Here is a 25,234-nt window from a genome sequence, read left to right on the forward strand (position 1 = left end):
CTTATTCTGTAGAGTCTTTGTATGAAGTGTATAGTTAGCCACACCCCGTGACGGGCCGAGGATGTGATGAATTCCATCTTTCCCGCCAATGATGGATGGCCCCTTCTTTCAAAACGCCGCCGTATGAAGGATATCCATCCCTCCTCCCCTTTTACCGTCGCGGATCGCGACGGCAACCCAATTTTATGAACTGCAAAAATTCGGACCAAGAAGTCCAAGCAAGAAAAGAATGCCTCATGCCCCATGCCTCAATCCCGCAACCAAGCCCTCCGCTTCTCCTCCTTCTTCGCCCGCCGCTTCTCCTTGAACTGCTTGAGCTCAGACTTGCTCGGCTTCTTGCCGCTGCGCTCCGCCTTGAGACTCCTTCCATTGTGCGAGTTGGCCGCGGCGTCGACGTCGAAAAAGGCATTCATCTGTCGTCGGCTCTTGGCCTCGTCCGTGTGGCGGTCGGGGCCGTCGTCCAGCGCCTGGAACTGGCCGGTGAAGCGGTTGAACTGCGCCATGGCGCCGTACTCGCCGGCGTTGGCAGCTGCCGCAGAGGACGCATTCTGGGTTGTGTCGTCTTCGTTGGCTGCGCTGCCCTTTGCGTACCACGCGTTCGGGTCGTAGTCGCCGTGGATGGCGGGGTTGTAGCCGCCTGCTGGGGGCGCGTTGTTCTTGGGGAGGGGAGGGGGGCCTGAGGGTATCGTGGTCGCGGAGGCGGTCGTGCCTGGTGCTGATGCTGCTGCTGCTGGTGCTGCTACGCGAGGGTTGTCCCATTGCGACGCGCCGGTGAAGCGGTTGTAGAAGAAGTATGCTTGGGAAGTCGGATCCCACTGGAAGTCCCAGCCGTCGTCTTGTGTTGCTGGAGGAGCGCCTGCGGGCAGGGGCGGCACTTCATTGGTGAGGGGTGGCGCATCGGTGGAAGAGGTATTGTGGTTGTCGCGAGCATCGGAAGGTGCGGGAGAGCCGATTGAGCTGGCCTCGCCGGACTCTGGGGAGCTTGAGTCTCGTTTTGAGTTGTCGTCGTTGTCGTCCTTGGGTGAATTCGATTTCGATTCGTTCTCGGTAGGCTCTGGTTCTTGCTTGATGTCAGGAGCAGCATTGGCTGGGCTGCTTTGTCCAGGCTCAGCCTTGCATGGGGAGGCGGTTTGCGGAGAGTCTGACGCCATGGTTTCAAAGTCGGAATGCAGGGTTTAATGAAGTGGTGTGAGTTGAGTAGGGTAGGTTTGTCTTGTCGCGTGTGAGTGTACGCGTGGGTGATTTGAAAGTTGCCTTGTCACCGGGTAATGATAGTGTGTCGGCCCAGCAGGAGCTTCATTTCATCTCTTGAACTGGGAAGAATGTGGAATTCTGAACCACGTTTTGGGTGGTGCTGGGGAGCAAAGAAAGAGAAGTTGGAAAACGGACGGTTAGAATCGCAAGTTTGACTGTGCTCAGAAGAGAACAGTGCAGTGCAGTGCAGTGTCCCGCCTGAAATTTGGGTAGAGAGACAAGGAAGATGCAAAATGACGGCGATTGACAAGGCAGGTGAGTGGGCGGGAAAAGTGACCTGCGCCCCCGGGGTATCCGTGGTCACACTGTGATCGTCACTGGTCAGTGGTTGGCTGACTAAGTCAGAACACTGTGTGAGGGTTTGTTTGCTTCTTCAAGCGGAAGCCTCGCCCAGAATGGAAGCGTTCCTGCCATGGAAAGTCATGAAGTGTACGGAGTACCTAGGTAGTAAAAGGTACGTACTATAATGACCACCACCTTCCGCCGCTGGAAGGGCAGGGCAGGCGCAATTGGATCAAAAACAACGGGAAGTGGCTGCTGCGGTGCTGCAGCAGGCTCGCAGCACGTTGAGATATCCCCAGTTAAATAGGCCCTTCCAGACCTTCTCACTGGACGGCAGATTGAACAACGGAGGCAGATCCGGACCACGATTCGGTTTGATTACCCTAGCTTGCCGGAACGGAAGAGAAGGAGGAGGAGTACGCAGTAGAAAGCAGTTTGCGAAATACATGACTCTGCATTTCTCGTGGCCTCTTGTTTACTCTATTCTCTCTTTCACTGCGCCGCCTTTTCTCTTCCCTCCTCTTTGGCCCTAGCCCCCCCTCATCTACCTACCTATCCGAACCGTTGTTTCCTCGTCCCTTCTTCCCAAAAAAGAGCGAGAGAGAGGTCTCTACAGCTTGGCCAACCTGTCTCAGCTCCTTTCGAATACCTGCAAGCCATTCATCTCACCGCATTGGTTGCCAGCCTGCCTTCCACACCCTCATCACTATTCCAGCCAACATCCACAACCCTCACTGGGCGCCGCATCGATCTGTCGTTGGAACCGAGAGCCAATGTCGACTCTCTCCGCAAGCCATCGCCTTCACGTGTTGCCTTGCTCTCCCCATTGGGACGATTATTTGCTCTCTGCCTGCCGTTCAACAGCTTCTCCATCGGTTATTATGCTGCCTCTGCCTCTTGTCTGTATGCCGAATACCCCTTACTTTTCTTTCGTCGCGAGCGGTCAGTCTCGTTATACGACCTTGGACGATACAGCCTTCCCATGACCTCCCCGTCTCTCTACAGCATACCATTTACGACAAAAGCTCTTCGCAAGATCCCGACTTCAAGTCTAGGTAGCCTCTCATCACACCAGTCCGGCCGCACTAGCTGCGAGGCCGTTGGCTGTCATGTCTGACCAGGCCAAGCCCCAGCCGTTGCGGCCTCTGCTCCCGGCACCGAAAGCCTCACAACCGCCTCCACCACGTTTACTTCCAGCCCAATCGTCGACCAAGAAGCGTTTACCAAGTACCAAGGTTGCTTGTAACGCGTGTCGATCCAAGAAGAAAGCAGTAAGCACATCTCTATTATCTTGGTGCCAGTGCTTGTCCTCATCACTCGTTGAACGTGCTGACATCCTTGCTCAAGTGTGACGGCAAACGCCCTTCATGTAAAGCGTGCACAGAGCTCAAGACACAATGTGTCTACATCAGCGCCAATGAGACAGAGACGGCCGCTATGGCTCTGAAAAGAGAGAACCAAATGCTTCGAGACATGTTGAGCCAACTCACGGAAATGCCGGATGATGTTGCCCATCAGACTTTGAAGAAGCTCAAGTTCGCCGTCGACCCTTACGCTGCTCTTCGCGCGATAAGGCCGTCGGGGCCAAGGGATGCCCGGGAGATTCTACCTCACATCTCGTCCAATGTCGAGTTTGAACTCATGAGACGCCATCCCATTTTGTACCCTCAGACTCGAAGATTAGGTCTTCTCGAGGTGCCCGAGAGTGTCGACTCTAGGCCTTCCAAAGTAGCTCGGGTCGAGGACGCATCCGAGGAGGGCTCGATTCTCGAGGACCGCCGAGCACCAGAATACCCTACTGTCGCTGAAGTACTGGAAGATGGTCCTTCTACAGCCTCTCCGAAGCCCTCTCGAGTATTTGACTCGGCCTTCTTCGTTCCACCAACGGGGCCCATTCCTCCACCGACGTCGCGCATTCGTAACGAGCCTCGCTTGAGAGATCTGAACATTGCCTTTTGGACCGTAGTGCCCATCAGTAATCAGGATGCAGCAGAAGTCATCTCCCTATATCTGGAAACAGACCATCCGATATTAGGCTTGTTCGATGTAAATTTATTCCTCAACGACTTGGTCTACGGGGAAGTTCGATACTGTTCCTCACTGCTCGTCAATGCTCTGCTTGCTTTCGCTTGTGTTAGTCCTTCCCGACCCCCCTCCCCTTTTCAAAGAATCATGTTATTGATTGTTTCGACTAGCAAGCGTATGCGGCAAAGCAACCTGAAGCGTCTCGATGGAGCCAGGAGCTGGAAGACGAGTCAAACAAGCTCTGGCATGCGCATAACGATGATACCCTGCCTACCATTGCAGCTTTGGCTTTCTTGATTCAGTCTAGCGGCTGTAATGGTAACGGTGAACTCAATGTGAAGTTCATCAAAGATACAGCGGCTATGGCGAAGCGTCTAAAGCTCTTTGGCTGCCCCGACGCATATACCTTTATAGACCTAAATCGCCTGTCAGAACCACAGGCTAGGGCAACTGCTCAAGTAGCATGGGGGGTATTCAATACTCTGAGGTAAGGCCATACCATGAGGTCATTCTTCTTCCAAGAAACATATCTGACGAGTAGTGTAGTATGACAGCCCAGTTTTGTCTACCGGCGACTACTGAGTATCCTCCAACTCTTCCCATGCCAGGCAAAGCCAGACTAGGAAACCCAACACTCGGGTCCGAGCACGAGCGTAGCAGCAGCGCGAATAGTACAGCGCCCTCGTCTGACTCGGATGCTCGAGCCCAGTCTCGAAATCGCACCAAGAGAGGGCGATCTCCTGCAATATCAGACACTTTCGCTGCCTTTTGCGAGTTATGGGTCATTTCCTCTCAAATCACTTGGGTTTATCAGCACGATACCAGCCCGGGTCATTCATCCCAAGCCTTTGCGCTGGAAAAGTACAGCAAATTGTTGTCTTGGGCAGACAATTTGGCTGAGAGTATGGAACGAGACGAGCACAGCCCATCCCATGTGCTTGCCTGCCAGTAAGTTGACCTTGTTGGTTTCGTTAGTGTACGGTGTGCGAACTAATAACCCTCACAGCATGTGGTTCCACGGGACTGTGCTCTACCTCCTCAGGCCGTTCGTCCCAAGCGACAAACAGCATGGCTTCAAGTTCTGGTCACCGTCAGCCGACCAGATACCCGCCTTTTTCGCGGCATCCGTCGAGCAGCTCAAAGACCTCGTCGAGGTGTACGCGTTGTACCCGGAATCGACGTACAGCATCTTCGGGCACACTGCCCTCATCCATATAGCCAACGCCGTAGCTAGCGACATAACGAATCCAGAGTGGCGACCCTACTTTCTCAGCTGCATCCGCGCCTACCAGGCCCTGTACAGCTCCTTTACCGTTGCCGAAGTGATCGCCGGGGGCCTTCTTTCCATGGTTGTCAGGAAAGGGGGCATGAACATGACGGAAGCTCTGGGGCTGCTGCAAGACCTCAGAGCAGGCAAGGGGCCCAAGGCGGGCGGCCGGCCGACTGGGATGTTTGTGACTGATCTTGACCTCGCCGTGACGGACCGCGAGGCGGCAAGGGTTGACCGCTTGATTGAGGACTTTGAAGAGATGACCATCTTGGATGAGTTTACTCAAGGTGTCATTTGAGGTGTAGGATGAGGTGTTTCCTTGCTGCCTTTTTTGTCGCCAGGTGATGCATATTTAGTGCAAGGTCCTAGGGAAAAGACCGGCTCCGTTTGATGATTTGTATTTCCACGACGCACATGCTACAATGAGGAGCTATCGTGACTCTATATTTCTTCCACGATTTAGGTGTAATATGCAATACACGGCGGTCATAACCCGCAGAAGCTGCTTCATTATCCAAGGTCACTTTTGCTTGACATCGTCGCTCCTCATAAATACCCTGGTTCATCCCGAACTCATTGGCGTAGGGAAGTTGAATAGATTTCCTTGGTCTTGTGATGAGCAACTGAGATCTGAGAGGATTTAGAGTCACCGAGTCTAGTTGTTAGCGTCCACATGCCTCAGATCGAGGGTGTAATCATTCAGCCCTGTACTCTGCAGAAGTCCATGGGTTATATTGGTGTGACCGGGGTAACGAGAAACAAACACCTGATAGGACAATGTTATGGGGGACGTCTTCACATGTTCCCGGTCATGTAATGCAGGTCTTGCCTTATAGGATACAGATCCATGCTCGAAGAATCTGAGGTGGGTTTTTTTTTTCGCACTGACCTCACGGGGTAAAAGCAGAGCGCTAGTTCCTTTCATTTCATGTTTCCATCCTCCCCCGATACAACATCGGCCCTACGTTAGCTGCGAAGAAACATCGTATTCCACGAACCATCCGACCACCACTCGGCCCGCCAACGCAACGTCCCAATAGACCCAGGACAACCAGCAGCAGGCCTCCTTGAGGTTTCTTTATGGCCACAAATAGCACACACAAGCTTGAAGCATGGCCATGGCCGCCGCCACGGTGCCATCGCCGTCTACCCGCTTTGCCTAGAAGTCTAGAGCGGCCACGGCCATCTCCTTCAACCAACAACGCTAACGACACAGAAACCAAAAGCGACGGCCGCCGCATCCGGACAGGTTCAGGGTGTCATTACCCAACCCAAGACCCCGTTTTGGGTCAAGTCTCTCTTTTCAGATCATCACCGTCGCCTAGCCTTCCCGCTCAAGCCCTGACGAGGGATCGCTCTCTCCAGCTTTCTTGTCGTGGTCCACCGGGGGAGGCCGCCCCCGATCATACCTATGTTGCCTACGGATACTCTGTGCTACCCCAAACCTGCGCCGCCGTCGCAGTCCCTGCAGATGATGGACTCGAACTTTCCCAGGACGTTTTTTATCAAATCTTTGGCGGTCTTACCTTTCGGTGCCCAGTGGCGCCGCTAGCATCGTCAGGAGAACCCGTCGCCGTTTCCGTGAAGGATCGATCGCTTTGCTCTTCAACAATTTGAATTAGGTTCTGATCCACGTTCTCAGTCTTGCTTCTCTCTCTCTCTCTCTCTCTCCACCTTTTAGAATCCTCGATCCGGGGCTGCCATCCCTCCGGTGAGGCGAGGGTCTGGCCATCTAGTGGCTGGATGGGCATCCGGAAGTGAAAGAAACACTCGCGCACGCACGATCCCGTCTCACATTCCGGTGCACCGTGGCAGGGGACAACCTCCAAAACGACGTCGCCTTTGACTACGGGGTGTGGAAGACAAGCACTCGGACAATTTGTCGATCACTCTTCTAATAAAATCGTCCCATATCCCGCCCTCTCTCTGCGTCTGCCCCCCCCCCCCCCCCCCCCCCCAGATCATCGATTGCATTCCTGACAGAGCCGCATCCCCAAGGCCAAGCCACACACGGACAAGCAGCAGCGAAATCATGTCTTTCAGACGGGCACCTCTCGTGAGCCTCGCTCTCACGCTGTTGCCGTTGGTTGTGGCTGACGACCACCCCTACGTCGCCGATTCAGTGTGCGACTGCTACTTGACCAACTCGTCAGAGAGCTACTTCAGCAACCACTTGTTCTTCGACTTCCGCAACCTCGGTCAATACGCCGGGGTCCCAGATGCCCTCACTGACTGGGATGCGAGCGCCAACGCAAACACAACATCCGACTACTTCAACTCGGACGCATGGAACGCGATATGGGGTATCCAGAACTGGAACAACACGGATCGCAAGGGGAAAGACGGCAACGATGCCACGGTCAACATGGTCAACTCGCCCAACAACATTTACATTGAAAAGAACAACGACAAGGACGCGACCTCGGATACCTTCATGAGCATGCGCACCGTCCGCTTCGAAGACTTCCAGTCCTCGGCCGAGATGGAGTCCGTCTCCATGGGCTACCACTTCGTCTCGGTTCGCATGCTCGCCCGCACCCTCGGTGACCCGGGCGCCTGCACGGCGCTCTTCACCTACCGCGAGGCCGACAAGTACGCCGACGTGCAGGAGGCCGACATCGAGGTGCTGACCAAGGACCCGGACGACCGCATCCAGTACACCAACCAGCCGTCGTTCGACTCGAGCGGCAACACCATTGACAAGTCGACGCAGAACGGCACCATGCCCCGGGGCACCTCGTGGCGTGACTGGGCCGTCCACCGCCTCGACTGGGACGCCAAGGACAGCACCTGGCTCGTCGACGGGTCCGAGACGTCGAGCATCGCCTTCCAGGTGCCCCGCGACCCCAGCCGCGTCATGCTTAACTCGTGGAGCGACGGCGGGTCGTGGTCTGGCATCATGGAGGTCGGGCACTCGGCCGTCATGCAGATTCAGTGGATCGAGATGGTTTTCAACTCGACAGAGTCGTCTTCGAAGCGCGACGTCCTCGACAAGAGCTACCACCAGGCCGGGCTCGGTCCCAGAGGTCACCTGGACCGCCGCCGCGGCGAGGGCAAGTGCCAGATTGTGTGCAGTATCGATTCGTCTGCCACCATTGGCGAGGCTGTGATGCTGCATAATGGTACGGCGCCGGGCCAGCTTCTGGGACAGTCGAGCGCCATGGCTTTCTGGGTGCCTGTGGCGTTGATGTCGGCCATGTTTTACCAGTTGTGGGCGTGATGTTGCATCACAGACATGGGGCGTTTACATCTGATTCCTACTAGCATAGCAACGGGGTTTAAACCTGGGATTTATCCAGTATTACAATTACACATACTTTGAAGCTTATTCGGGATATGCTCATCGTGAATCCCTTGACATAGGTGCCATGTGTTAGGGAAAGTCAAGCGGGAGCTTTGGAGTGGTCAGCTTTGGAGTGGTCAGCTTTGGAGTGGTCAGCTTTGGAGTGGTCAGCTTTGGAGTGGTCGGATCAAGCACCCAGAGCTCGACCCCTGTAAACCAGCACCAACGCGCGCCGCGACGTGCCTTGTACAGTGGGACAACCCCAGTACACCCATGCCACACACACAGGCAGGTGCAGGATGTGCCTCGGTCCCAATTGGACGTGGGACAATTCGATGGACCCTTGGCTGCAGCTCAACCTCCCTCTCAACAATCTCTCCCAGAAGGCATCCATCTGCAAAATACCTACCCTCTCGCCATCACCACCGGCACAAACGATTGAACCTCCCACCGCATCGCACACATACACCCGAAAGCTCAAACAGCCAGTTTCAATCGCACACAAGCAAACAATGGCCGACAGCGCAGGAGTCCCGAAGCCGCAGCGGCGACCGTCCTCCCCGCTCAAGAACGGCTACCTCATCGCCTACAACTTCGTCTCCGCCGTCGCCTGGGCCACCGTCCTCGGCCGCACCGTCGCGCTCTTTGCCCTCCGCGGTCCGCATTTCGTTCATCTCGGCGTCGGCGACTGGACGCGGTGGACGCAGAGCATGGCTGCCATGGAGGTTCTGCACGCCTTGCTCGGTTCGTTTGGACCCTTTCCCTTACACTCTTACACTCCCTTGCGTTTGCTCTCCTACCCCGTTCTACCTGAACCCGAGAGGAGAGCAGAGGAAAGGAATAAACCCATGGAATAAAAAGCTAACATGCCCCTTCCCGCACAGGCGTCGTCCGCGCCCCCGTCTTCACGACCGTAATGCAAGTCCTCTCCCGCTTCGTCCTCGTCTGGGGCGTCGTCTACCCCTTTCCATACCTCGCCCGCAGCCCGTGGTACTCGTCCATGCTCCTCGCCTGGAGCGTCACCGAGGTGATTCGCTACTCGTACTTCGCCCTTACCCTCAGCGGGTTCCAGCCCAAGTTTTTGACGTGGCTGCGGTATAACACGTTCTTCGTGCTGTACCCCATCGGCATCACGAGCGAGTGCGTCTTGATTTACTACGCTGCTGCGCCGGCTAGGCAGTTTGGGGAGTTGGTGCCGTGGGTTTCGTATGCTATTCTTGCTGTTTATGTTCCTGGTATGTTGTCTTTTCTGTTCCCCTGCCTTTGTTTATGGGTGTGACTATGAGGAGGGAGTGCTGACGACGGAATAGGATCGTATATTCTTTACACGTACATGATGAAGCAGAGAAGCAAGGTTATGCGCAACTTGAAGGCCGAGGAGGCGGGCCGCTCCAAGACGCAGTAACTTCCTTCAACTCGGGAAGAGAAAGAGGGGGGTGAAATCCAAAATTTAGGTGTGGTATAAGGACTATATAATGGTCGAGGGTATGGTTATAGACAAAAAAGAGAAGAAGAGGATGGGCGTCTAAAAAATTTCGTCCTTACTCCAGAAGCCGTAATAATAGAGAGAACATGAAATAGCACAGTCTTTCAAGCGGTAGCACTCTCGCCCGCCTCCTTGATGGCGAGCTTGTCTTCCTCGCTGGACTCGTACCACTCGTTTCGCGTCCACTGGGCGATGAGATTTGCGGCGTCCTCCTTGAGTTTATCGTACCCCGGGTTCATCTTGGGTTCGAACATGTCTAGGCAAGTCCAGTCAGCAAAAACGACGATAACTTACGTCCATGACCTTGAAGACTCGGGTTTCCACAACGTAACTTGGGTTTCTGCAAAAAAAAAAAAAGGGGGGGGGGGGGTTCCACTCACTCATATGCGCCTGCGTCTCCTCCGTAGCAACATCATTCACAGCCTGCCTCCACATCCCCCCATTATCCCGCTTCGGCAGGTTACAAAACGTCCGGTCCCTACCAAGCACCGTGCCGACGACGCTGACCTCCTTCGACCCCGCGGCCTTGCCGAGACGAGTATACAAATTCGCGAAGCCAACGTCGAGCTCGCCGTTGAGCTTGACCATGTACTGCATCCTCTTCTGCAGCTCCGCGCCCTTTGCGAGACACCCCACGAACTCGAGGTGCGATGTCGCCCAGCTCAGGCCCTGGGTGATGTGTTCCCGGTTGTAGTACGCCGCGCCGGCGCTCGCTGCCACGGCGGCGGCGGAGCCTGCTACCATTGCGATTTTGCCCCATCCCCATCCACCTTGCTGTGAGGAGTTTGCCGTTGGCGGAGCGGGAAGAGCGGCGACGGGGGCCTTATTCCTAGATGGCGACGGCGAAGTAGCTTGCTTGGCACCCCAGAGCGCGGTGCCGAGGCCGCTGAGCTGCGTCATGGCGGCGTTGGCGGTGTTGTAGTGGCCCTCCGCGCCGTGGGCGACGACGCCGGGGGAGATGCCTAGGTACGGTGTGTCGAAGGCGATGACGCCCTGGATGTAGGGGAACATGAGGCTGTTGAAGGTGGCGGAGGAGGAGTCGAGCTCGGGCTTCTCGACGCCGTCTTCCGAGTAGATTGGTTTTTCCGAGGTGAGGCCTATTACGGTCTCGGCGGCGACGATGCCGCCCATGGAGTGGCCTGCTAGGACGACGCGGACGGAGGGGTCTACTGTTGGTGAGGGGGTGTTGTTTGCGACTTCTAGGTCGATTACTTTTTCTAGGAGCCTATGGTGGGGTGTGTCAGCGGGGAGTATTGTCTGTGATGAGATGAGGGGAGGGAGGGAGGGAGGATGGAGAGTTACCAGTCGCGGAAGCGGCTTACGCATTCGCCTAGGTCGCCGCGCGTCTCATATTTGGGATATACGAGGACGTTAACATTGATCTTTGGGAGGAGGGCGGCGAGGTCTGCTTGGAGTCGTGCTGTGAAGCCTTCCTTGTCGCCAAAGGTGTCGTCACCTCCCTGTGCGGATATGTTAGGGATCGGAAGTCATAGAATGGGCATGGAGTTACGTACTTTGAATCCGTGGATGAAAACTATGAGTAATGTCTTCTTCATTTCGTGTTTTTGTTGTAAGTTACATGAGTGAGAGTGAAGGTTGCGAACAACTATGCGATGTCGTTAATGATCTGGAGCTTGGAGCTTGACGTCTGTGCACAGTGTTGAGACAGTGCACATGCACATGGTACCGCCAGTGTCCCGCCTTGCCACCCCACCACATCTCCAGTGACAACATCCCTCCGTCCCTCTCTCTCTCCATATCCTCCCTTGGGAAAAGCAACCTCCACTGGCTTACACCGGAACAATTGAGCTTTCCACATGACCACCACAGTGCCACGACGAGGGGTTTCTAACAAGTATCTCGATCAAGTGATTTGAAGTAGTATTTAAAAGTCAGCGCTTACCCCAAAAGTAGAGTAGGAATTATTTTCCCATGTCGGATACCCATACATAACACTCATCTCATCTACTGGTTGTGGTTCCTATATCGAGGTCAACATCAACATCGCAAGGTTATGAGCCAGGAATCAAACATGACTGGCTTTTTGCTGTCCTTTTCCGCCTTGAATCCAAAGCCTGTCACGCCGGGTCTGCTCATTGGTTCATCAACCCGCAGGCAACCAGGCGTGCCCGCCGCAGTTGCTGAGGCTGAGCGAGCTGCATGATCTCACGTGGGGTTTGTCCAACTTCGGGTCGCCAGCAATCCGGCTTATGTCGTAGTCACTCTCTGTCGAAAAATTATCCTCTACCAACTTGTGAATCACTATCAACACGCACATCTTTGACGACATGCGACTTCTGAACGTTAAAACGAGAAAGTTACAAGAATTCTTCGTCAAGCGGGCCCCCTTATGTAATATTATCACATACCTGGAACGAGGACGAGGTCACCTTCCAAGATCTTGACGACCCTGACCACACCAAGAAGCGAGGCTATGCCAAAATCGACGGTCTCTGCTGCCTGGCGGCCCAAAATGGCTATCAATGGGTGTGGGTTGACACTTGCTGCATCGACAAGACGAGCAGTGCTGAGCTCTCCGAGGCTATCAACTCCATGTATCAGTGGTACAAAGATGCCTCTATCTGCTATGTTTACCTAGAAGATGTTCATCCAGGCGATGACCCGAGCAGCTTCGACAGCCAATTTGGCAACAGTCGATGGTTCACTAGAGGCTGGACGTTGCAGGAGCTTCTCGCCCCCAGAACAGTCGAGTTCTTTGATGCTGCCTGGAGGGAACTTGGCAGACGTTCTTCTCTGGCGCCGAAAATCGAGTCCATCACCAGTATACCGGCCTACTTCCTGAGATTCAATCCCTACTCAGCTTTTCGCGACACCGAGATCGCTGTGAAGATGTCGTGGGCCGCTCGGCGGCAGACGATGAGGGTGGAGGACAGAGCATACTCTCTTCTTGGTATATTCGATGTGAGCATGCCGCTGCTCTATGGCGAGGGGGAACGGGCTTTTGAGAGGCTTCAGATCGAGATTATGAAGCAGTCTTCCGACGATTCGATACTCGCATGGGCATGTCAGGGCGAGGGCAAGCCGAAGCCGACCAATTTCCCTTACGAGGAAGATTACTTGTTATTCAGCATCAACAGGGAAGAAAGGGCGTTGGCCCAGTGCCCTGATGAATTTGTCTGGTGGAGATCAAACCGGGCTGTGGATTTCTATGAAAGAAGCGCCTCCAGCACGGAGATGACAACCCGCGGTCTGCGTAGTCCGCTTTGTACCTTCTTCTCTCTCGAGTTACATCCTCCGCCGTTTGTCTGCTACACCATACCCATGCCAAAAGGAGAGGAACTGGAACAACTCGTATCAGACAGCCAGCACGAACAGTTTCCCTGGCGGAAGCTCCTTGCGGAACATTGCGACTTGTCAAAACTCAGAAACAATTTCTCACTGAAAGCTGGCGTCCCTCAGGTTAGGATTCAACGAGAAAAGTTCTTCGGTCAGGAGTGGTTCCTTATCAAAATCTTCTACACTAAGTCCGTGGCCCAATATGCCACGTCCATCGCCAGGACCATCACGAATCTGCGCCCGCAATGGACTTATGGCTTGCACCCCCGAGCCTTACTTCTGATGATCGATGTCTTCGTCGGTTTAGTTCCTTATGTTGCCTGGGATCTGAACAGAGAAAGATGCACGGCCAGCTGGAAAGAAATCGTCATTTGTTACGGCCTAATGCTGCTGAACGGCCTCCTTCGCTACAAAGTTTATTCAATACTTTTTCCCTTGCGGATGACGCAATGCCCGGACGAGACTGACTTTGAATGCAAAACGGTAGACCTGCTCTTTGCAGCTTTGGTTCCCTTTGCAATGTACACATTCTTGCCTGGTTCTCGAAAGGAGTCCAGAATCAACCCGCTGGCTTCGGTGTTATACTCGATGGCGATTATCGCAATGGCGAGGCGTGGCCAAAAGTTCTTAAGGAAGTCGTGAGAGGGTTCTGCGGCAGAAGATGTGGACAGCCCGGTGTCGGAGACATGCTCACCCCAAACGCGGGCTTCATCTCTTGATACGCCAGGGGATAGCGTCGAGGGCTGTTTGGAATAGTTTCGCTGCAGTACACAAGCAGTTCAACAGTGCTGGAACCGCGAGCTTATTCCATTTTTCTCACTCTTGTCACAAGGCATTCGTTTACATTTGGCCTGTATGTTGCGGTACTTTCGCCCAAGCTTGATTGAAATCACTCCATTAAGTGACGAGGACCAGTCAATGCAGCCTGTCTGCTTTGAAGATGACTTTGAATCCCCAGGTAAAATGCAGTTCAAAGTGTTTTCCGAAGGGCCTAAGACTCCCCTTTTCTGAGAGCAGATGTATCGACATCAAATGGCAGGAAGACTTAAAGAGACGGGATGCTTGAAATATCGAGCAATCCGATTCAACTCGCTTCTAAACATTGACTACTAAATTCGATTTGCCGTTTTCGACTACACTAGTACGTGGCCGTCAGCCTCTGCACGAGATACTGCCCGCTGTTGATACCATCGTATTTCTTCTCCTCCTCCGTTGCATACGTCCCCGGGATAGCCTCGATTTGACTCTTGAAGTTGGGGTTGCAAAAGTACCTAATCATTATCGTTAGAACGTCAAAAGCTTCAAGAACAGGCAACACGGTCACTCACGCAATGCTGTATCGGGGAGGATACTCCGTCCCGTCCTCCGGCTTCCGCGGCGGCTCCACGACACGGTGAATCGTGCTCTTGATGGTATCATTACTCCACCGCGCAAGCAAATCCCCAGCATTCACAACAACCGTCCCAGGAATCGGCGTGGCGTCCACGAACCGACCATTCGGACTCCGCACCTGCAATCCCCCACGATCATCCTGGAACAGGAGTGTAATCGACCCGTAATCACTGTGCTCTCCAGCACGCACCTGGCCCGGGTTCACCTTGAAGACGTTGGGGTCGACGGAAGGGTAATGCAGCAGACGCAGCGTATTATCCCCAACGTCAGTATACCCATCAAAGAACCGCTCGTCCTCCAACCCCATACCCACCGCAATTGCGCGCATCACCTCGACGTGCAGTGCCTTACACTGCCCAAAGAACTCGAGCATCTGCGTCTTGAACCCCGCAACGCGCTCGCCGTCCCGCTCGACGGGCCACTGGTTCGGGTGGTCCGGCTCGCCGTCGCGGCCAATCTCAAAGCTCTCCTTGAGGTCTGGGTTCCCCGCGCGCACCTTTTCGATTTCCTCGTTGGTGGTGAGGTTGCTGACCTTTTCGCGGCCCGGGGCGGAATAGCCGCGGTTGGCCTGCGGGGTGGTCCAGCCGAGGCCTTGCTTGACGGCTTCGTCTTGGGCGAAGAAGTCTGCTGATTTGGCAAAGGTGGCGGCGCGGAGGTCTTGGCTGATGGGGACGTTTTGGAGGTAGATGAAGCCTGCGTTTTGGAAGCCGTCGAGGACTTGTTTTGCTGTTTCTTTGCGCTTGGCGGCGTCGCCGTTGAGGAAGGCTGAGAAGTCGATGAGCTGACTTTGGTGTCAGTTGGTGATGCTTGAGGCGATTAGGATGTTGTGTCACTGATGTCACTCACGGGGATGAAGAGACCCTCCTTGTCTACTGCTGTAGCTGCCATGATGAGTTGCTGTTGCTTTTCACTGAGTTGAGAGATGATGGATGAGAGATTCAGAGGTGGACGTGTCAGTTGAGACTTGGGAGCATCACATGTATCAGAGGTGTAATCTCGAGTAAGAAGTCACGATAAGGTTAGTTACTAAAATCCGTGCGGTACAGGTTCCGAGCGACTTATATCTATCCGTCGATTACGGTAGGTTGTCTAGGTACCTTGACGGCGGCCCAGCCAACCAGAGGCCGAGCATTAACATCGTAAGTTAACAGCCAACCACCGGCGCCGTCTAATCAGTTCCGGACGGGGCCAGGCGTTGCCCCTTGTTGATCCCCGGCCAGGACGGGGCGTTACGGGAAGAAACATCAGAAGGAACCCTTTAACAAGACCGGCTGGGTCCGCGGGTGCACGAGTGGGAAGTTCATCGGAGAGCTCCTACACGTTATACTTATGTGTAAGCAGTACCTCGTCAGTGTCTCAGAGGGGGGGGGGAAGGGAAAGTCTGACGATAAGAAGCCGGTGGCGCGTTAAAGGCCGGCGCGCGGAAAGACGATTGGAGATAACGGCGGGGCAAAGTAGAAAAATAATCGACAAGGTCCTTGGAGACGCCCGCGTGTGGGGTTTTGTGAGGTATGCGGTGCATTGAGGCGTTTGCATATGAGGGGGACATGGATTGGAGGGGGAACCAGGCGCTGCGGGTCATGGCGACCTCATCACCTTCCTGGAAAGACGTAGTTTGTCGGGTAACTGGTACTTACTTTTTTAAAAGGAAGACGAGGGGCAACACCAGCTTTGCTTGCTCCTGGGAAAGTTTCCAACTTGGGAATTGACCACAACAATAAGATCGTTTTCTTTTCCTGTTCCTGGATTGCAGAAGAAGTAAGCTGGAATCTCTCTCCATCTTAACTAGTAGTGAGCCTCTTCATCTTGTAAGTCAACCTAGCATCTTGAGTTTGAATCTCCAAAGCCGAACCACTGGCTAACATCAAGAAGACCAATCACCAAGATTGTACCCTGGGTCATCTCACCACCAACTCCAAGTGAAGACGAAGGTAGTAAAGGGACGCCATCTGCTCAGCCGATTTCACAATGGCCTCATCAACACCTATGACGGTGGTGGACATCCACACTCACATGTACCCCCCGTCCTACGTCAAGATCCTCGAATCTAGAACCACCATTCCCGTCGTGCGCAGCTTCCCGCAAACACCAGACCCGCGTCTCATCCTCCTGGCCTCGGAGGAACAAGCCCTGGATGAGGCCACCAAGGATCCTTCAGCGAAGCCTCCCGGTCGGCCGCTGACCTCCCACTACGCCTCGCTCGACCAAAAGGTCCACTTCATGGACACGCACAAGATCAACATCTCCGTCATCTCCTTGGCAAACCCGTGGCTCGACTTCATCGACGCCTCCGAGTCCGGCGCCATGGCCAAGGGCGTCAACGAGGAATTCGACGGTATGTGCGCCGCGCACCCGGGCCGACTCTTCTTCTTCGCCGCTCTGCCCCTGACGGCACCTCTCGAGACCATCCTGGAGGCCATCAACCACGTCAAGTCCCTCAAGTACTGCCGCGGCATCATCCTCGGCACCTCGGGGCTGGGCAAGGGCCTCGACGACCCGGAGCTGCTGCCCATATTCAAGGCCATCGCCGCCGCTCGCCTGACCATCTTCTTGCACCCGCACTACGGGCTGCCCAACGACGTCTGGGGCCCCAGAGCAAGCAACGAGTACGGCCACGTGCTGCCCCTGGCCCTGGGTTTCCCGATGGAGACCACCATCGCCGTGGCGCGCATGTACCTGGCCGGCGTCTTCGAAGACGTGCCCGAGCTGCGCATGCTCTTGGCGCACAGCGGCGGCACGCTGCCCTTCCTGGCGGGACGAATTGAGAGCTGCGTCATGCACGACGGGCAGCTCGTGCGCGAGGGCAAGGTTGGTAAGGGGCGGAGGACGATTTGGACTGTGCTCAAGGAACAGATCTACCTCGACGCCGTCATTTACTCAGAGGTCGGGCTGAAGGCGGCCATTGATGCCAGTGGGGCGGATAGGCTCATGTTCGGTACTGATCACCCCTTCTTCCCGCCGTTGACCTCTGATGAGCAGGGCGAGTGGGAGAGTGTGAGCATGAACGCCGATGCCGTTGCTGTGGCGGTGGGCGAGGGTAGTGACCAGGCCAAGGCCATTATGGGCGGTAATGCGATTGAGATTTTGAGATTGAAGGTGGATTGAACAAGTAGCTTTGAAATGAAAAGAAAAGAAACTTGAAAGTCATGAAAGTCAGTGACACATGGAAATGAATTGAAAGCAAGCGAATCTCATATGAGAATTGGCCGAAGTGGGTGAGTGAGGCTGACCGCTTTCCTGAATTGGCCAGATCTGGTTGAAGTTACCTACACCGCCTTCCATATTCCACCTCACATACCACTTTCTGCCGGCATTTATTGAAAATATGGCAATTGGCCCCGCGATGTAGCTTCATCCCGCATCTCATCCTTACACACTCAGGCTCATCAATTCATCCGAGTTTTGCGTCTTTTTGCTCGAGAACACAATCCAATACCAATTAGCTACCAAAAAGGACCATCATGGCGGTTGAAGTCCGCCGTTCCAACGGCACGCGCCTCGATGCGTCCCTAGGCATCACTGAGCGCATCGCGCCGAGCATGGTCGCTTGGACTGGAGATATGCGCAAGAGGTAAGTTTTCTGGCCGCATCATAAGTCTTCTTTATTAACACAACTGCCCAGATATACCGACTTCCAAGTCTACGAAATCAATAAAGATGGATCCGTCCTCCACCTCACAGAAACCCGCCTTCCCGCGCCGCCAAAGGAGAACACGCCGCCTCCACCAGCACCTACTCCTCCTGCTGCCCCCGTAGTGGAGGAGAAGAAGGAAGAGGAGCCGAAACCAGAAGAGCCATCGCAAGACGGAGAGGCCGTCGAGAAGCCCGCCCCTGTCATCCCCGAAGTCCCCGCCGAGGACATCGCCCTCATCGCCTCCCTCACAAACGACGACTTCGCCAACCACCTCGTGACCATCTATCAGACGATATCCGCCGACAGGACGGCCAAGACTGAGCCCGTCACATCCCCCGTCATGGACGACAAGGACAAGCGCTCCCAGCTCCACCAAAACGTCCGCCGCATCTTCAATTCCACCATCGACACCACCACCGATCCCACGGGCGCCATCGTCGCTCGAGTCCCTCCCCCTCGCGGCAAGGGCAAGGGCATGCGCGGCGGCCGCGACAACAACCGTGAGAACAACAAGCAAAAGAAGAAGCAGCCCAAGGCCGTCGCCCCCGGCGAGGGCGAGTACCTCCACTTTACCCTCTACAAGGAGAACCGCGACACCATGGACGCCCTGCACCAAATTTCCAAAGCCCTCCGCATCAAACCCCAGGCCATCGGCACGGCAGGCACAAAAGACCGCCGCGCCGCCACCACGCAACGCTGCTCCGTCCGTGGCCAGCGCGCCGACGCCCTCCTCCGCGCCCGCCTGTTCGGCGTCACCGTCGGCGACTACCGCTACGCCCAGTCCCCCATCCACCTCGGCGCCCACAGGGGCAACGAGTTCGTCATCGCCCTCAAAGACTGCCTCGTCGCCGGTAACCCCGACCTCCCACCGGCCGACCGCTCCTCTCAGATCCGCGCCTCCGTCGAGGTCGCCATGGCGAGCATGCACAACCCGGGCTGGATAAACTACTTCGGCCACCAGCGCTTCGGAACCCACGCCGTCGGCACCCACGAGGTAGGCCGCCTCCTGCTTCAAGGCGACTTTGAAGCCGCCGTCAACGCGATCCTCTACTACGACGAGGCCATTGCCCAACGCGCCCTCGCAGGCGAAGTCCCGGACCAAGGCCACGCCCGCGACGAGCTGAACCGCCACCGCGCCTGCAAGGTCTTCCGCGACGGCGGCTCCGCAGAGGAAGCCCTCTCCCACCTGCCCCGCCGCTTCTCCGCCGAGGCGTCCCTCATCCGCCACCTCGGCCGGTCCACCGCCCCGTCCCGACGAGACTTCATCGGCGCCCTCACGAGCATCACCCGCGGCCTGCGCAACATGTACCTCCACGCCTACCAATCCTACGTCTGGAACCACGCCGCAAGCCACCGCTGGCGCCTCCACGGCAAGACCGTAGTCGAAGGCGACCTCGTCCTCGACTCTCCCACCGACGAAGACAACGAACTCGACGACGCAGACTCCTCCTCCGCCCCAGCCCGCGCCCTCACCGCAGAAGAAGCCGCCTCGGGAACCTACACCATCCACGACATCGTCCTCCCCTCCCCAGGCCACGCCGTCGCCTACCCCACCAACGCCGTCGGCGACTTCTACACCACCTTCATGCGCGACAACGGAAACCTGAACCCGCACGACATGCTCCGCCGCCACCGCGAATTCAGCCTGCCCGGCGCGTACCGCAAGGTCGTCGTGCGCTTCCTCTCGGAACCTAGCTTCGAGGTCCGCGCGTACGAGGACGACGAGGAGCAGATGCACCCCACCGACATGGACCGTATCCGCGCCGCCGCCGCCGCCGGTGCTGGGCGTAGTGGGAAGAAGCGGGGCCGTCAGGAGGGAGAAGAGGCCGGCGAAGAGCAGGATGCGGCGAAGAAGGTCAAGACCGAGACTGAGGCCGTGACGGATGTGGCAGTGACAGTGACAGTGGCAGAGGGCGAGGCCAAGGCGGATGAGCAGATGCAAGATGCGCCAAAGCAGACCGAGGAAACGAAGCAGCAGTCAGAGGCTACCAACGACTCGAACGGTACCCCGTCGTCCCCCGAAAAGACAAAGACGGCTGTTGTAGTCACCTTCCAGCTACCAAAGAGCGCCTACGCGACCGTCGCGCTGCGGGAACTGATGGGCGTCGACGAGTCCGAGGTCGCTGCGGTTCCTTTGGCTGCCCCTGTCCCTGAGGCTGGTGATGCTACTACCACTGATGCTGCGGCCCCTGCTCCTGTCGTCACTGAGACTGCCGGGGTCCCAGAGACTTCCGAGATTACGGCTCCGGAATCATGAAATACCTCACAAAAGGAACGCATCCACAAGAACAAGACACAAAAACAAAGGCATCACCGGCTCAAAAGGTGATCTACTTGGCATGTAAATGGTTGTAGACTAGATACCCCCGTCGGAGAGAAGAAATTCGTTGAATCGAGCATATATATACAATGCCACCTGGAAGCCAACCCTTCTCTCTCCCCAGCACACCTCAGTCTGATCCCTCGGCCATGAAGAAAAATAAGTGTAACCCCCAATCAGCATCGGCAGAATCTTTTTGTTTGTATTGCTCCAAACCGAACAGGCAATCGCTTGGATACACAATAATGCCTACAGTCTTCGCTGAATACCCGACCGCCGCCGCTTGTCCAGGTACATGTCTGCCTCGGCTACATATATCCAGAAAGTAAATCTGACCCCCTGAAGGCGTAACATTGGCAATCCTGTGCCCGTATGCCCGTCGCTTATTAAATCATGAAAAATGGCCTCCTTCTTCCGCTTGCTTCATCGCTACAGAGGTGTCTCCCTTTGAACTTGGTTCTTTGTTCATGTTTCGCTTGTGGTGTGTTTTGACGCTTTCCTCGGTAGCTGTCATGATCCTCCCGTCAAGGGGCAACAATGTCCTTTGGCTGCTTTGCCATTCATGGGTCGCCGTGTTTTCGCCGAATGGCACAATGTTACTGTTGAGCGCATCGCCACGGCATTGTGACCATCAGCCAATCATTGCTTGGTATCCCAGCCCCAAACCTGAGCAAGGTATTTGGCCATGTTGACACGCTTCGCGCGCATTTCCACCATCCACGGATGCTCGAGCATCCGCCATGGGCTCGCTCTCCTGGTAGGTTCCTTCTCCAGGCTTTGGCTGGTCAGCACATGATCTCACATTCGCCCAGACTCTTTATCACTTACCAGCACTCGATGAAATACTTGAAGTTATCACTCCAGAAAATGTTGGCATCCGGCTCGTTCTTGAGCTTTGGTATCGGCTGCCGCACAATATAGGTGAGTAGGTCGATCAAGCCAGCTCGTGGCTGCATCTCTGTGCCGTCGGCCGGGAAGGGGAATCGATGTTGCGCCACTTCCAGCAGTGTCACGCCAGTCGACCACACGTCAGAGGTGATGGTGTAGGATTGACCGGTGATACGCTCCGGGGCCATGTAGTAGCTGGTTCCGATGAAGGTATTGGCCTCTCCCTTGGTACCAAAGTCTCCTGAGACGCCAAAGTCGCATAGCTTAACGTCGCCATTCCTGCAAAGCAAAATATTGGATGGCTTGATATCTCGGTGGATGATGCGCATGCCGTGCAAGTACGTCAGTCCCCGCAAGACGCCCTCGGAAATCTTGCCGAGGACTTTCTCACCCGTCCGGCCGCCGAGCTTCTTCACCTCCTTGTAAATACTGTCCAAGGAACCACCCTCGCAAAATTCCATGGCGATTGAGATCGTTCCCGTAGTCGAGTCCTCAAAGGCGCCATAGTAACGGCAGATATGCTCCGACGCGCACTCTTTGTTGAAGCCCAACTCACGCACAATCTGCTTCTTGACGTCGGGATCGGGATTTGTGGTAATGACCTGGGCATGTTAGTCTCCAAAAAAAAAAAAAAATCTTTTTCGGTATGGGAAATGAAGCATTCGCACCTTGAGGGCAAATGTGGTCTTTCCACCCTTCAATTTGGCTTTTGTAACGGCTCCGCCGGCACCTTCGCCGAGACTACCGAGCTCCTCAATCCGGTTTTCCATACTCGCGACCCTCCACGACTCGGAGTCGAGCTCCTCCACATCCAGCGTCCTGCCCCGCTCTAATGACAGCTTGTCAAAAGCTTCGAGACCCTGCAAACTGCCATCTCGTTCCATCCCAACACCGCCTTCGCTCCGCTCAGAGTAGATCGAGCCCACGGCGGACGACGGGTCGGGGGTGCCTTGGGGCCGTGCAAAGCCATATTGTGAGGCAAAGGACAACGCCGAGTACTGAGAGCCAGCTGATGTGGGGTTGCTAGCTCGACCATCCAGGGGGCCGAAGCTTCCAGATCTCGAGTGTGCCGCACTGCTCTCGCTACCGCCACTGGCAGATTGTCCTACGCCTCCCACGCGCGGTGGTTGCTCATACGGTGTTGACTGACTGCCCATGGGCGTAGCCAGGTGAAGGGTCGGGAGAGGTGGTCGTGAGTTTACGGGTTTCGCATTTGGTGATGGAGGAATGGCGAGACCGAGTCTCGGTGTTCGAGCACCTCCGCCTCGGCCGCCGGGGATGGCAGGGCGAAGGAGAGGAACTGGCGAGTTCATCATGGGAACGGAACCAGGCGTGGATAGGGCGGGAGAGGGGACGCTGGGCGGTGCCTACGTGGAACAATCAGTACGGTTCACGATAGAGGCCAGCTCGGGGACACATCATGCGAGCATGCTTACCTGGTGAGGAGGCTCCATGGTTTGAGGTTGTGAGGGATTCTGATCGGCCATGGCAGCGAGGGTGTTGGGCAGACCAGAATGATGCAGTTGGAGCTGGAGAGAGTTGTACCCCAAACGTAGGATGCCACAAAGTTGCCAAAAAGGGCCGAAGCCAAGCCAAACTACTTGACGAGTGTAGGTCGAGGTGTGACGACTGCGGCACTGAGCACGAGCAAAAAAATAGAAACTAGCGTGGTCGAATAGCTTCGTAGGAGGAGCTGACGTAGTATAGATGGAGTTGGAGAGCGACGCCGTCGAGCGTTTGATCCTCTGGTTCGAGGCTGAGTAGATAATAATGCTATCGGGGCGTGTCGTTGAAGATCAGAAGGCTTGGAAGCGAGAGACTGGAAAGTAAAGCGTCGTTGGCGGATAGCTTTCCCCGCAGGACTCAGGAGATCGATATTGAGGTGGGAGAGAGTAGTTTTGGGGTGCGCAGGTGACGTGCCGGTACCCAAGGTAAGGCAGGTCGAGCAGGCGATATGGATCGAGGTGGTAGTTCCTGGTCTGTATCAGAACCGGGGGACGGAAGAAGGGGGTTTCCTGCTGTTTTTCCTCGGGTTGAAGGGACCGGCTTTGATGTTGAGCAGACCGGAGAGAGGGGAGCAGCAATGCAAGAGCAAACGACGCAGTGGCGACGGGTGAGCCCAAGGACCTTGGTTTCCTTTTGAGAAAGACGGCAGGAAGTGAGTGAATGGAGTGGGATTCAAGTGGGCAAAAAAGGCGGGGAGCGGCGGGACGGGGACGAGCTTGGGCGCTAATTCCAAGGCCAAGTTCCAATGGAAAACGGGGAGGGGGCAGCTGGGTAAACTGGGGGCCTTTTTTCAGTCACTCAGGGCCTGATGAATGCACTGGGTGCCTGGGCGAGGCCATTTTCCGTGTGGATGCTGGCTACCTACCTTGGTCCTTACTGACCTGAGGTGGAGGAGGTAAGGCAAGGAAGGTATTGAGATGGGAGGAGGTACAACGCACACGGAATGGAGCAAATGTATCTTTTCTTGATGGCGCACTCTTGATGTGGTGTACAATGCGGGGCAGCTACACAAAGCAGCCGGATTTGAGCCTTCTCAATCGTGTACCTTTTCGATACTGTAAACCACCTCACCTCTTGGTACCTAGCGAATCTTGCCTTACCACCTACCTTACCTAAGGTAAGGTACCCTGCCTTACACATTTCCATCCGTCTTCAACTCGCACCTACACGAACGACAGAAATGCACGAACAACGACGAAAAAGTCAATCAACAGATCATTCGAAGCTGCGCCGAAGAAACTGAAGTGCGCTCGGCCGCTTCTTTTAAACCCTTCCAGCGTCTTGAGGCAGAAAATCGCGCCACATTACGGGAGTCCCTTGCGTCGTCTGAGGTTCTGGCCTTCCCCAATTCGGTATTTTCCACCATGAGAATCGGCCCTGGGGTCTGGACTTTGGACTTCTAGACTCTGAATCGCATTGGAGACGACAATGGTATCCGTTTACACTCCGTACGCCTACCGCAGTACGGATCCATCATCGAGGCTGTCCACTGCACAAGAGTCAGTCACCATCAACTCGCCTCTGCTCTGCGCGCCTCATGTTTATCCGCATAATCCTCGACTCCAACCGAATAAGGACTGTTCGACGGACACGCGAAAAGACAAAGCCGATGCCGTTGTTCCGAACCGACCGTTACAGGGCATCCGTCATCAGGACGCGTGTTTGACCACAAATCAAGAAATGTATACACCTCGTCACCGCCCAACACAAACAATACCGACACGGTACACCACCTCCAAACAGTCATTCTCTCCAGCACAAAGCACGGTGTGACGAGTGGGCTTCCAACCGTGACCACAGAGAGCAGCTCTGCCCACTCGGAACGCCCATCTCCTAGCGCTGCACAATGGACAATGGGCAGACGCTGGGCCAGTTACACGCAGCTGTACGGCGACGAAGTTTGAGAGGGCGTCCAGAGCCATGGGGGGGCATGAGAGATGAGACAGGGGTTGCGCTGTCGTTGGTGGTGTGTCGTCCATGTCTTGGGCTGCCATTCGATGCCCTGCCCTGCAAAGATCAATCGCTTCTTGCGGGTTGCTCCCCCCTCTTGGCCCCCCCTCCCCGGCCAAGCACCAAGCATCTCTTGAGTCTTCGTGGGCATGCCGCACGTCGCACGTCGCACCGTCGCACGCACCAAGCTGGGCCCTGCACTGATTTCCGACCGTCTTCTGCATGAGCTCGAGATGCACAATCCGGGAGACGTCCCCGATGCAACCTGACTCTTCTGTCCTTCCAGGGCAATGGACTGGCTGACGGGTGGGACACAAATGTTTGATGACTTGGGAATCTGGCAGGCCATATTCATTGCTCTATTCACTCTCTTCGGGGATTGGCCGCTGCTCTCTCTCCAGGTATTCGAAACCCGAAACCCCTCGGTTGACGACGAGTTTGGTCTGGCTGGCTTTGGGGCCTTGGGCCAATAACTGGCGGGAATAACGAGCCAACGACACTGCTCCCGTCACATTCACATCCTCACACCATCCCCACGGTGTCCCCTACATGACTGCAGCATCACAGAACAGATTAATGCGGGCTGTCGGCAACCAATCTCCATCCGTCCAATTCCTACCATGGCCCCAAGACTCAAGAGGTGTGTC

The 25,234-nt window shown here is 55.5% G+C and overlaps 11 protein-coding genes across 11 annotated transcripts; 7 read left to right on the plus strand and 4 right to left on the minus strand.

Annotated features, from left to right (window-relative positions):
* Positions 1-248: 248 nt before the first annotated feature.
* Positions 249-983, minus strand: BDP81DRAFT_282329 (uncharacterized protein; the record flags this gene model as incomplete). The annotated part of the gene is made up of 1 exon (XM_060583011.1): positions 249-983. A coding segment is annotated over one exon (735 nt), but the record flags the coding sequence as incomplete, so codon positions are not given.
* A 1,662-nt stretch (positions 984-2,645) lies between these two features.
* BDP81DRAFT_463313 (uncharacterized protein) lies at positions 2,646-5,129 on the plus strand (the record flags this gene model as incomplete). Its single annotated transcript, XM_060594004.1, has 5 exons — positions 2,646-2,807; positions 2,884-3,669; positions 3,732-4,048; positions 4,108-4,509; positions 4,568-5,129. 5 exons carry the CDS (start codon positions 2,646-2,648, stop codon positions 5,127-5,129), a joined length of 2,229 nt encoding a protein of 742 aa, XP_060442208.1.
* A 773-nt stretch (positions 5,130-5,902) lies between these two features.
* On the plus strand, positions 5,903-6,504 carry BDP81DRAFT_434119 (uncharacterized protein). The gene has a single exon (XM_060590933.1). The coding sequence runs from the start codon at positions 5,912-5,914 to the stop codon at positions 6,446-6,448; it is 537 nt and encodes a 178-aa protein (XP_060442209.1). The 5' UTR covers positions 5,903-5,911; the 3' UTR covers positions 6,449-6,504.
* A 276-nt stretch (positions 6,505-6,780) lies between these two features.
* BDP81DRAFT_434120 (concanavalin A-like lectin/glucanase domain-containing protein) lies at positions 6,781-8,300 on the plus strand. The gene has a single exon (XM_060590934.1). The coding sequence runs from the start codon at positions 6,864-6,866 to the stop codon at positions 8,049-8,051; it is 1,188 nt and encodes a 395-aa protein (XP_060442210.1). The 5' UTR covers positions 6,781-6,863; the 3' UTR covers positions 8,052-8,300.
* Positions 8,301-8,626: 326 nt separating this feature from the next.
* BDP81DRAFT_463315 (tyrosine phosphatase-like protein) lies at positions 8,627-9,519 on the plus strand (the record flags this gene model as incomplete). Its single annotated transcript, XM_060594005.1, has 3 exons — positions 8,627-8,858; positions 8,999-9,349; positions 9,425-9,519. 3 exons carry the CDS (start codon positions 8,627-8,629, stop codon positions 9,517-9,519), a joined length of 678 nt encoding a protein of 225 aa, XP_060442211.1.
* A 185-nt stretch (positions 9,520-9,704) lies between these two features.
* On the minus strand, positions 9,705-11,156 carry BDP81DRAFT_463316 (uncharacterized protein; the record flags this gene model as incomplete). Its single annotated transcript, XM_060594006.1, has 4 exons — positions 9,705-9,856; positions 9,981-10,825; positions 10,903-11,060; positions 11,115-11,156. The coding sequence occupies 4 exons, from the start codon at positions 11,154-11,156 to the stop codon at positions 9,705-9,707; spliced, it is 1,197 nt and encodes a 398-aa protein (XP_060442212.1).
* Positions 11,157-11,943: 787 nt separating this feature from the next.
* BDP81DRAFT_291257 (heterokaryon incompatibility protein-domain-containing protein) lies at positions 11,944-12,633 on the plus strand (the record flags this gene model as incomplete). Its single annotated transcript, XM_060583067.1, has 1 exon — positions 11,944-12,633. A coding segment is annotated over one exon (690 nt), but the record flags the coding sequence as incomplete, so codon positions are not given.
* A 1,402-nt stretch (positions 12,634-14,035) lies between these two features.
* Positions 14,036-15,177, minus strand: BDP81DRAFT_326419 (2OG-Fe(II) oxygenase; the record flags this gene model as incomplete). Its single annotated transcript, XM_060585063.1, has 3 exons — positions 14,036-14,168; positions 14,226-15,070; positions 15,136-15,177. 3 exons carry the CDS (start codon positions 15,175-15,177, stop codon positions 14,036-14,038), a joined length of 1,020 nt encoding a protein of 339 aa, XP_060442214.1.
* A 774-nt stretch (positions 15,178-15,951) lies between these two features.
* Positions 15,952-17,446, plus strand: BDP81DRAFT_68677 (amidohydrolase). Its single transcript, XM_060596154.1, has 2 exons — positions 15,952-16,097; positions 16,162-17,446. Exon 2 carries the CDS (start codon positions 16,258-16,260, stop codon positions 17,392-17,394), a length of 1,137 nt encoding a protein of 378 aa, XP_060442215.1. The 5' UTR covers positions 15,952-16,097; positions 16,162-16,257; the 3' UTR covers positions 17,395-17,446.
* A 304-nt stretch (positions 17,447-17,750) lies between these two features.
* BDP81DRAFT_326476 (pseudouridine synthase) lies at positions 17,751-20,180 on the plus strand (the record flags this gene model as incomplete). Its single annotated transcript, XM_060585068.1, has 2 exons — positions 17,751-17,860; positions 17,912-20,180. The coding sequence occupies 2 exons, from the start codon at positions 17,751-17,753 to the stop codon at positions 20,178-20,180; spliced, it is 2,379 nt and encodes a 792-aa protein (XP_060442216.1).
* Positions 20,181-20,882: 702 nt separating this feature from the next.
* BDP81DRAFT_452198 (kinase-like domain-containing protein) lies at positions 20,883-22,618 on the minus strand (the record flags this gene model as incomplete). The annotated part of the gene is made up of 4 exons (XM_060592721.1): positions 20,883-21,018; positions 21,072-21,733; positions 21,800-22,498; positions 22,568-22,618. The coding sequence occupies 4 exons, from the start codon at positions 22,616-22,618 to the stop codon at positions 20,883-20,885; spliced, it is 1,548 nt and encodes a 515-aa protein (XP_060442217.1).
* Between the last annotated feature and the right edge of the window lie 2,616 nt (positions 22,619-25,234).

Source organism: Colletotrichum phormii, assembly GCF_030913505.1.
Source record: "Colletotrichum phormii strain CBS 102054 chromosome Unknown BDP81scaffold_17, whole genome shotgun sequence".
Classification (NCBI taxonomy): Eukaryota; Fungi; Ascomycota; class Sordariomycetes; order Glomerellales; family Glomerellaceae; genus Colletotrichum; species Colletotrichum phormii.